Consider the following 12,245-nt stretch of genomic DNA (forward strand, 5'->3'; position numbering starts at 1 on the left):
TATGATTCTTACCTGGTTAGGTTCATATACCATTAGCCTGTTCTGATATTGTGCCGTATTAGTTACTCCACCTGTAATGGATTAACATGTGTTAGAGGTTTTCATGAATAAGAAATAAGATATTCCAACATAAGAATGAGATACAATTAAAGGAAAATTAGCTACTGCTGAGGATCTATTTGTATACCCTCATGGTGAGCCCATAACATAATTAAGAAGCCTATTGTTGAAGCAGTTTCATTTTAAAGAAACATTTCAGAAGCAATCCAGTTGAGAGTAAGCAACAAGTATGCTGACATTACCAAGAGGACCCCGATTCTGGCAAGCTGTTTTGCATGGCTAGATAAGGGGTAAAGTATTAGGGAGTGAGAGCGAACATAGTACACAGAGATAAATCTCTATACTATTTATGCCAGGGACAGTTATATGGAAAATTCTTGTCCTTCACTAAATTGTTAATTTTAAAGCTCTAACCTCTGTACCCTAACACAGTGATATCTTGATATCTTTTGACATTACTTAACAAAAAATATCTAAAGCCAGCACTGTCCAATAGAATAACAAAAGCCATATATGCAAGTCACATATGCAATGATAAATTTCCCAATAGCCATATAAAACCTAAAAAGAAACTGACATTAAATGTAATAAATTATGTGTACCCCAATATAGCCACAATTATCATTTCAACATGAAATCAACATAAAAATTATTAAGATACTTTATATTCTTTTTTCATACTAAGTCTTCAAAAGCCAGTGTATACTTGACGCTACCACATTGGGCAGCACAAATCTAGGGCTCTTCAGTGCAGCTGCTATTGTGGTCAACTTTTGAAGCCCTCTAGACAACTGCTTAGATCTAAGAGACTTCAGACCTACCTAATAAGAACCACTGAAAAATCATCACACTTCCAGCTAAGTTTCTCTTATTTGTCCTCATACTTCTTTTCATTTTTGTAGTGTATACTGAGCGCTGTAAAACCCAGAAATTATTAGTTTTGCTTTCAGTTTTACCATTAAGTGGAAAAACTCTAAAAAACAATACATAAAACAGCATAGTAAGAATATATCACCAGTAGATATTAAATGTTAGATAAAATACCAAGGATATGGGACCAAGAAATCTATCTTTAGAAATATTGCCTTATATGTAGTTCTAGACACTGGTATAAAATGAATAACATTCTGATTTTAATAAGTATCATAGGCAGCTATTTTTTCAATAAAAATATAAAATTAAGCTAGACTAAAAAAAGTTTCCTACTGGAATTTTTTTAATTTAAAAAATATGCATATACTGTTAAAATACTGACCAAGATGGCCTTAGCATTCCCCTAGCTTGACTAAACTAAAAACGCTACATCCTGATTCTGGGACCCTTGACCTCCCCTTTCTTAGATTACTTACTTTAGAAAACTTGTAATCATAACTTCTTTCTCTGCCTCTTTGAGATGTATATCATCTTTAAAAGCTGCTTGCCAGGTTTATAACCCAAGAATATCTTTGTTAAGGTCCAGAGAGCCATCCCTTTGAAATATAATCATTGAAGAAGATAGTGCCCTATATCCCAGCTTCTATGGAAAGGTAGGACCCTAACTTTTTTTTTTTTTTTTTTAGATGGAGTCTTGCTCTTGTTGCCTAAGTTGGAGTGCAATGGCAAGACCTCAGCTCACCACAACCTCCACCTCCCGAGGACCCTAACTTTGTTAGGTACCAATTAGCACCAAACACAGATGGCCTAATCACAGAGACAAAAATTGCCAACTCAGAAATAACTGCATGGGTACAACATATCCATCCATTAATCAAGCTCCCCTGAAATGTTCTTCAGTACTTTTTTACAAAATCACCCCAATGCTTAAAAACTATCCTCTTAAAAACTTTAATAGAATTGATTTCAAACTTTTCTGCTCTCTCTCTCTCCTATTGCAATAGTCTTGAATAAAGTCATCTTTCTCCGTTTAACTTTATCTGGTACATTTTTTGCTTTGACAGTTCAAATACTTTGAATAGGTCACCACCATCAACTACATGGCTAGGAGACAAGTCAACGAGAATCCAGCGGATTAGTGTCTAATCCTTAACTGTGCTGGAATAATCAATCAAAACTAATGGATACATAAAGAGGAAGGAACCTATCCAGGGCAATCATTACTCTTTCACTCAACCCCAGTAAGGAGATTATATCTTTCATATAATTGACTTTGGCTATTATTAACTAGAGGACTATTTTTAAAATTCTTTGAGAAGCTTGAAGATTTAAGATTTTAAAGATCAACAAAAGCTTTGTCTGCAGAGAAATCCACAAAGAACAGAGAGACATGAGCTTCCTGACCTCAAAGTCTTCTCTGGATTTCTCATCGAATGTCTCATTTTAAAAATGTAATCAGAGGAAAGGAAAACACACTTAAGAAAGCTGAGGCTGGCCGGGCACGGTGGCTCAAGCCTATAATCCCAGCACTTCGGGAGGCCGAGGCGGGTGGATCACGAGGTCGAAAGATCGAGACCATCCTGGTCAACATGGTGAAACCCCGTCTCTACTAAAAATACAATAAAAAACTAGCTGGGCATGGTGGCGCGTGCCTGTAATCCCAGCTACTTAGGAGGCTGAGGCAGGAGAATTGCCTGAGACCAGGAGGCGGAGGTTGCGGTGAGCCGAGATCCTGCCATTGCACTCCAGCCTGGGTAACAAGAGCGAAACTCCGTCTCAAAAAAAAAAAAAAAAAAAAGCTGAGGCTAAAATGCCTATATAGTCAAGATGTGTGTCAAAATAAATATAGGGTTGTGTTTGCTTTTACTCCCAACCCTCCCTTTCTTGGGTGATTAAAAACAGAGTGTTCAATAATTCTTTCTCAGCATAACCACACAAGAATAGTTTAATCTCTTGAGACTTCACAAGTCTTCATGGTTAAAATAATTGCTGGTGCTTTTGATCTGGGCCATAACCACCATATTAATGTCCAGCTCGCCTACAATCACTTCTCTAATTGAAAGGGAACAGAGGGCAAAGCTCCACCCATCATTTAAAAACTTCAAAAGTTTCTCTGCTTGTTTTAGAAATATGGGACAGAATTAATATCTACTGCAGTAAACTATCTGCTTTATGACACAATTTGAAAATATTTACACTACTGTATGTACCAGACTCTGTCCATTATAGATTAAACATACAACCAATGGATTAAAATGTAGCTATTACATACCCTCTTCCAAGCAGGGCATACAATTTATCTCCATGCTTTTCAGAATTATGATTTACTATCTTCCACAACTGCATCTATAATACATTTTTGTCTTAATCTGCACTCAGTAATTAGATTCTTTACCCTTACATACAAATGTTCATTCACATGACAATGTTTAGAAATGAGATATTAGGTTACCAGTTGGGAGTAAAAATTAAAGTCCCAGTTATTTGGTATTAATAGATTGCCTTTAGAATGTTAAACCACAGGAGGTGCCTCACACACCTAGTGCTGCAACTTTTGCCAAGTCAGGGTTGTGGAAATTGGTTTTATTGCTTTCCCCTTTGAAATAATTTACAAATGAGCATGTAAATAAAAACCATTTTTCTCTCAATTCTAAAATAAATTTTAAAAACATCCAAGTTTGCAGCCCACATTTCTTTTGCAGTGTTACTCATTTCCAGGGCTTAATCATTACATTCCCTTCACATAACACTCTTCACTTTTAGATTAATCTGCTGAAATGAGATGCTAAGGATTTGCATACAGATTTGACTATACAAAAATAGATATGGAATTAATAACAGTCTCTATATGTTTTAATTTCTCCTAGACTGGAGTACCCTTGCCTGTAGCAGTATTCCTGGCTTTGAAAGTCATCAAGCTGATTTGTCTGCTCTGGGTTACGATGCCACATGCTGCTATACTGTCCCCTGCAATCAAAGCACTTGCAAAGATAGATTCCATGCCTTCCTCTATCGAGTATATTTTATAGATTGGCAGTTTTGATCTCCCTCCCCCACCCCAGGGGGGATAATCTGCATCTTAACAGCTTTCTATAGATACATCTGTCATTAAATATGCCATCTCATATCAGCATCCATTTTTAAAACCAAGTTTTCTCTAACTTTGAAGTGCCACAGTGAAAGTTAAGACTTTTCAGCCAAAATTGAAAATGAGCAACCCTGTCTTATACTTTTGAACTGTGACTTAAAGATATACTGCAGGTTCCCCCAAAGTCAAATAAGTCTTTAAAAACTGCCAGAAGGAATGAAAAGTTACCACTATGCTACCAGCAGTGAGAAATGCTTTCTATCATCAAGACAGGAGCAAAGCATTTTTCTTAAGCTTCCCTGTACAACTCGCCACAAAATATTGTGACAAATGGATGAGTGCATGCTGGAGAGAAGACAAGCGACTGCCAAACAAGCAACCTTTGTCTCTGCTACTGAGATCACTGACTCTCAAACTCATACTCCAAAGCAACAACCGGTCAATGCTGACAGTGCTCATGAAATACAGTGTATAGAAAAACTGCTCTCATTATACTAAGTCTGATGGCTCTGCTAATTTTTTTTAATGACAGAAAATACCCCTGTTGATAAATAGAGGGTCCTACACTAAACTCCACGAGTAGATGCCAGTGATTCCTAATGCACAACCAGGACAGAGTGGGGTACAAAGAACTGACCTCTACACGCAGGGTGGAGCCTGCTCCAGGTTGGAATTCTGCCAGCAAATTCAGGATTGAGGAAAATCATCTAAAGTTCTCTGCAACTGTCTTGGAGACCTGCAGTGGACAGGTTCATGCTAGTCTAAGAGAAGAGTTTCAGGATAGGCTATGGCATTAACATGGGTCCTACATGACTGTATCCTTGGGGAAGCCATTTAACACAGCCATGCTCAGCTTCCTCATATACAAAACAGAGATGATGATATCTTCCCTACAGGTTTCAGATGAACTAGAGTCGTGGCATAGAGACAATCCACAGGGGGAAGTTTATTACAGTCCTGTAGCTGTTTATAAAAATTTCTTACCATTTCCATGAAAGATACCATTTCCATGAAAGATATATGTGAAATACTGAATTAAGACATGAATTGTGTAGTGTGAAATAGATTTTTGATAATTATTTTTTCTGATAACCAGATTTACCAGCTTTTTTTTCAGTGTCCAAGGCCTTTTTCCTTTAATAGTTTAAGCCCCTCTCTTCTATAACTTTCTCCAACTCTTGAAAGACTAAAACTTCATACTTACAATTTAATTACCTAAAGAATAACCTAGCATTAAGTGTGAGTTAATATTAGTAACTGTTTATAGAACTACACTCATTATTAGCCCTTGATAAAAGTAATACCATAGGAATATTTATAATAAATGCAAAACCAAACTTAATATCTATTTTTATAGGAAATTAAGGAATATTTATAATAAATGCAAAACCAAACTTATTATCTATTTTTATATGACATTAGACTGTCCACATTTTCTGGATGTTTATAATACTACATACACAATTACAGTCAAGATTCTTTCTACTAAATTTGCATCTTGAATAGAAGCATACATAATCCATGCATTAAATTAAAACTAGTATCCATATTATTTCTGTCATACTTGAGGAACCCACACAAATGGATGGGTAATTAATATACTCAAAACCTCCAAAGTCTCTAATTTACAAAATACCTATAAAGACAGAGTTGCTGCACATGAAATACAAATTATGTCATTTAGAGCAAATAGGTACAAACTTGTGACCCAGAAATATGTAAAGTATGCATTATGTATTGTTTTTAATAAGTGAAATGACAAAATGGGGGTGAAATCAACCATAATGCAGATATCAATTAGATTCACCTGCCCTTTATAAACTCAAAGATATTCACGCTAACTCCCACTTTCTATTCTGTAGAAAGTTGAAATCTTACCTCCAAACATTTTTGCACATTCCCACAGGGTCAAACTCTCAAGGTCACCTCTGTCTGTCTATCATGTCCCAACTTTGTTGGACTCTTGTTGGCTCTTTTATCTCTCTCCCATCATCAGCCAAGTTCTTCAGCCATTCCCTATTTCTATGACCTAGCTTTAACCATTTTCTCTCCTCTTGGGAATGAAGCAAATGATATAGTCCACATATTCTTTGGTAGAGCAATACAGCTCACCATTTAGTTTACCATCTTTTATTAGTTGCATCTAGGTAGACACAAATGAATCCTCTGAACAAAGGCGGTTCTCTCCGTGAGAAGAGTTCTGTAGCCAGTGATTTGAACATTAAACAAAACCTTACACTACCAATTTTAAAGGTTATTAGACTCCTGTAGTATGTAATCCTTTTAGAAAACAATTTTCTAATCTACACCAATGTATTTGAGTAGTTCCATTTTATCACTGTTTCTCTTTACATTTTAACTTCATGTTTTAGAAACTAAATGGTAAAATCACGAAAAGACATGATGTTCCTCTTCTGTCCCTTGAGAAGGATGGACAGTTAAGCAATTAAGGACAATCAATGATTGTTGATTCTAAACACATCTCCATAAAGCACTCTGCTTCCGTGTATCATTTACTTTCAGTCTTATGTCATTTGGAAGTTATTTTTACAATTTAAGCATCTATTTTGTTTGTTCACTGTCACGATAAACAACTGGTACCTGTGTGGTTTGGTGGGAAAAGCATGGTTTAAAAAACCAGAGAAACAGACTTCAACTTCTAGCTCTGTCAACTATAAGCTATGTGATCTGAGGAGTCATTTAACCTCTTCAAGCCTCATTTCCTGGGCAGTGATGTGAGGGTAAACAGAGTGCAACTTCTTCAGGATACAGGAAAGACAGTTTAGGACAAAAGCTTCGTTAATTATTTGGACAATGTAGGTGATCTGATTGCTTTCTTTAAATCATTTAGGTCTCTAACAAGCATTGCAGCATAGTACATTTCTGTTTGACTTTTACCTCAGTTCAAAACTGTAGTGGCTTTGTTTTCAACTCTCAGATATGGGGTAGAAAAGATTGAGGCACAAATGAAAAGAAAAAGTAACTGCTGGGGACAGCTGGTTGCTAGAATCTAAAGCAACAAATATTTAATTCTTCATGGACATTCCAATTCACTAGGAACTTTTAAGTGGACGTGTCAAGTTATCCAGCTCCAAACCTCTACCAGGCAAATGGCTTCCTCACATCGTGGCTGCCACCAGAGACAACAAAGAGGTATTCTCTTTCTACTTACTCCCGCAAGACACACTGTTCTCCTTCCAGCAAACCTATTTTTCTTCAACCTGTTAATTCCCTCTGTTTTCTCTCAGAGGCTTATTCCAAAGTCACTCTCCCCAGGCCCCGTACCTAGACGTGACAGGCACGATCTCGACAGACCTGTTTCCCACTTGAATCCGTCTACAAGAAACCTCCTCAGGTTTCTGCCCCTCATCTGTGAGCTTACCTAGGTCACACCCATAATTATCTCCTTTCCTCCAGGCTTGGAACTGGAAGGGTCCCTTCCTTCTCATGTTGAAGACATAAGCCCTTCCCAGCTCCTTCTTGCCTTTTAGGACTCTGTGTCTGTTGTGAATGTTGTATCCTTAGGACTCTTCACTGTTCCTGCTACCTTAGAAATGCTCTCACCGTTTACCAGCCAAATGGATGCCCCTCCTCCCTACACCTTCAATTTCACTCTTTTCTTATTTACAAATCTGCTTAATGCACTTGCATCCTTAAACAAGCAAACAAAATCCCTCCTTCACCTCTGGATTTCCTTGTCTAGCTACTCTTTTCACAGCCACACTCCCCACTTCCTCCCGTTCTTTCTTTCCTTGCTAATCTCCCTCATTCTTCTGAAAGCCAAAATGCCATTAATTTATAATAAAAAAAAAAAGAGGCTGTTACATGAACTAAAATATGTGTACACCTAAAAACAGCACATTCTCTCCCTATATTTATACAGGAAGCCAGATTATTAATGGGAAAGTTGCCTGATAAGCTCAGATTCGGGGAATGAAGTTTAGATAATACACTTGTTCGTGAGGATTGACTAAGACAGGCTTTATCCTAACTTCTGGCCAAGGTAGTCTGTTCCTGGGGTTTCCACTTCCTTACTTTCCAATCATACCTTAAACTACTGTATTCTAGTTTCCACCTTCTTCCAACCCCTGAAACTGCTTTCACTAAACATTTCCCAATTAAAAAATGCAGTGGAAATATTTTGGACGTTGATGTCCCCATGGTATTGAACAGCTCTCACTGCACCTCCTTCTTTGGTATTGGTTTCTGTGACACTCCTCCTCCTCCTCCTCTGACCCTGCCGTTCCACATTCTCAGGCTCCTTCCTTCCTTAGTACCCCCAACCCTGCACCCTCCTTGCTAGTGTTTCCCAAACTTCTGCCCTTAGCCCCTTTCCAGACAATCTCTAATCCAGCTCTCCTGTCATGCTCTCTGCCTCCTCCTCCCATTATTTCACTTATATTTGCTCTGAGAAACTGAAGGCAAGGTCTTCTGAGTCTGAAAACAGGGGGTTTTGAGGAAAGTAAAGAAGTTACAGCCAGTGAGGGAAGGGGTGAGTGAGTAGCAGTAGGGTACAGAGAGGGCTGAGAGTGCCACTGTGTGTGACGTGCTGAGAATATACCCATAGCAAGCCCTCCTGCTAACTGTCTTCCTCCCACAGGCGGAGCCACCTAGGTAGAGGCACAGACCAAGCAGGTCACTGGGTTTGTCAAATATTGCTTGTTTGACAGAGGACAAGAGAATTATTGAAGTGATTGGACCGTGAAGTTCAATATGATGACAGGGAGGAATTAATGGATAACAGAAAGTAGCCAGTTGGGCCTGAAGCTAAGTAAGGCACCTCCAGGGTTAATTGCTAGTGTAATTATTTTAGGTGCTGCCTTTCATGCCTTCTGCGATAGTCACTCCGTGTTTTGCTCTACTTTGTACCTTGTTAAGACTTCTGCTGTCACATCATCACACACTCTACCTGTTTAAAAGTCTGTTCCCTCTACTATATGCTACTTTGTTGTTCCAGCGCTATCCCGGAACAGGACTGGGAGAGGTTAGGAACTTTAGCTCAGCATCTCATGCTGGATAAACAGCACAAATTTTGTGTGTGTGTGACCACAATCTGTGGTCTCAGTGCCCCACAACCCAGCCTCTGCTATGCCTGCTGTTAGTTCCCAATATTTTGTCTACAATTCCTTTTTTTTTGAGACTGAGTTTCATTCTTTTTGCCCAGGCTAGAGTACAATGGTGCAGTCTTGGCTCACTGCAGCCTCCATCTCCTGGGTTCAAGCAATTCTCCTGCCTCAGCCACCCAATGGCTGGGATTACCGGCACCCGCCACCATGCCCAGCTAATTTTTGTATTTTTAGTAGAGACAGGGTTTCATCATGCTGGCCAGGCTGGTCTTGAACTCCTGACTTCAGGTGATTCACCTGCCTCGGCCTCCCAAAGTGCTGAGATTACAGGTATGAGCCACTGCACCTGGCCTTTGTCCACAGTTCTTAAGATGTAAGTAAAACAATATGTACCTAAAGATAAGGCAGTGATATTTTTAAATGTTAATAAAATTTTACATTATTTTAATTTTAATTAATACTAGAAAAACCCAAGTCCTGTTAGCTTTGAATAAATTAAAGTTATTTAAAATGGGGCAGTGCAAACTTCATATAAATTTAATCAAGATGAAAATACACCTAGCTTCTAGGGAGTTAAAATTAACAAATGTTCTTTCATTAACAAAATATCTGAAAAATTATTTTATTGTCAGCGCCTAGAGGGCAGGAAGTATGTTTGCTGAATAAATTTCACTTATCTGTGACTCAGCACTATACTTTACAAGGATGTAGCATTTACCAAGATAATCAAGAAAGCACTAAATACTGCTTTTGAGTAAATGCAGTAACATTTGTCTTATTTTTATAATTTTAAAGCACTAATATTGCAGTTAGCCTCTTAGCTACCATTTGATGAAAATGAAAAAATAAGTTCTTCAAAATGAGCTTGGGATTAGTATTTCCTCATATAAAAAAGGTTCTTTTTAGTAGTTCACAAACTATACCTTCCAACAGAGAGCATATATTTTAAAAACACAGCTGTAGGATATTTAAGTGCTTATTTTACTTTGATACTGTGAGTTTCAAATCAAAATGGTATGGAACACTTGTGAACTGGGTCACAACGTCAAATGCTACAGGAGCCTGTAACATTCAACATCTTAAATTAAATGCTAACGGGTATGTACATACAGCATGATTTCTGGATTCCTTTCTGCTTGTCATACTTTAAAAACTATAAACAGGTTTCAAGATTTCTTGACCCCAAAATGGACTGAAATGAGGGAGAGGCGTGGTGAGGGAGTGAGCTTGCTGGAAATGTCAAGTCTCCAAAGAAACATTCATTCTGTGCTCTAGAGAACAGAACCAAGACCCTAAAAATCCACCTTCTATAATCAATACTACCTCCATCTCAGGCAAAGTTTGCAAAATACCAGAAGGATGACAATGATTCAATCCCCATCAATTAAACTGGAAATGCGTGATTATTTGGTAAAGGCTAAGGAATGGTCTCAAACATTTTCATCTGCTCCAATAAATCAGGTTACATTCCCAATTCAGTGATAGGCAGGGTGAACTACACCTGTATTTTTGTTAAGGGGCCCATTAGCAAATCCAGTCACCCCTCCCTATTCATGGTTAGATTCACAATTGATTTATTATAAGCTGGGCCTGACAAGAGGCAGATGACTGAAGGTATTAGAAATGTCACTAGCGATTTCCTCTTCTTTCCAATTAAAGGTATTGTACTGTACACAGCAAAGTGAGTTTCTCATCTCAAGTATACAATAGGGAGAAACAAACCTGAGAAAATTGTGATTGTTTTCATTAAGTATGGTTAACACAGGCAGCATATATTAGGGCAAAAGAAGAACAAAGAAAATGTATTTCCCTTCACAGTAGTAGAAAAACAAAGTGAGATAGCAGTAAGGATCTGTAGTAAGTTGATAGATTTAATAAAATGGAGTAGGAAACATATAGACTCATATTGAAAGGGAAGTCAGCTTGGTACCAGGAAGAAATCTGACAGGAGCTTCTGTGCCTTCTTAAGGCCTCACTGAAGGAGGTATTAAGTCATCATCTCCTTAAGACTATATAAGGGAAACCCCAGCATTCTTTTACAAGCTAGGTTTACAGCCAAAAGACAAGGAAAATTTATTAAAATATAAGAAATTCATACAAAACTTAGAAAATGCAGTGCAAAATTTAGGAATACAGTACATTAGTATATGAAATTAAATGAGTCATTGGGAGGAATGTCAATTGGGAGAAAACATAAATGGCACTGATTTCATAAACCATCATTGTTTTGCTATCCAAGACAAGTACAGATCTGTTTCTTCTATTAGCAAAGACTTATTTGCTGCCTAGCTTGAAATTTCTTCAGCACAGCTAAAAGGATATAGTCCTGGTGGTCATTAACTGTTGAAATATATATTTAAAGAAAAAGGAACAATAATTAGATGAGGTTTTAATTTAAATGTATCTACATATACTAACATATGTATTTGTTTCTAACGTTTCTTTGCTAAAGAGCCAGCAAATGTTGGGTCCACTTCCTCTATCTGCTTCCTTAGTCTTCACTTCATTCATAATTCACTGAGCACTTACACCCTGATGTGAGCTAGGTTCTGTCAATAAAAATCAGTGAATTGCCAATAATCGAGGCACCACTCAAGAGAAGCTGAGCCTGTGACTATCTTCCTGGTTATTGAGGACAGCAGAAGAACAAACAAAGGCCAAATGAACTTAGTTTAAACAAAGGTAAGAGAGAATTTTATCAGAGCAGGTGTTAAAATACCAGAGATGATTATTAAAGAAAGCTGAGAAGCCTTTGCAGGTGTACTTAAAAGTAATGATTTCTTCTAAACACAAATGCCAGTGTTATTTTTAATATTTAAGTTTTGATCCTTTCTATTCCTCTTAGTGCTAGACGACTAAGAAATTGTTGATAGATATCCAACAAGTTCCATTTGGGTTACAATACAAGTATCTTCCAACTGGGAGAAAATGCAGCTTTCTTCCTGATACAAAAACCTTTCAAAGGAGAACACTTAGGGCCTTTCTCAAAAATAAGATTGAAAACACGTGTCAATAATGTGACATTGACAGCGTATGTCTCACAGACTCTTTCTGCATAAGGAAAAAGGCAACCAGGAAGGCAGTGAAGGGTCTGTGGGTGTAGAAAAAACAAGATGGGCAAGGAGTAAATAACTGTGGAGTCTACGTTATGGGTACAT

The 12,245-nt window shown here is 37.7% G+C and overlaps 1 protein-coding gene across 3 annotated transcripts in view; it reads right to left on the reverse strand.

Moving 5' to 3' along the window:
• The window catches only part of KLHL32 (kelch like family member 32), a 217,667-nt gene that overhangs the window by 16,631 nt on the left and 188,791 nt on the right, over window positions 1-12,245 (reverse strand). For all 3 annotated transcript variants that reach the window (XM_003922918.4, XM_074397683.1, XM_074397684.1), the window contains one exon: window positions 13-71. In XM_003922918.4, the coding sequence (XP_003922967.1) occupies window positions 13-71 (59 nt within the window). The remainder of the gene's footprint in view (window positions 1-12; window positions 72-12,245) is intronic.

Source organism: Saimiri boliviensis, chromosome 4 (assembly GCF_048565385.1).
Source record: "Saimiri boliviensis isolate mSaiBol1 chromosome 4, mSaiBol1.pri, whole genome shotgun sequence".
NCBI classification, from domain to species: Eukaryota; Metazoa; Chordata; class Mammalia; order Primates; family Cebidae; genus Saimiri; species Saimiri boliviensis.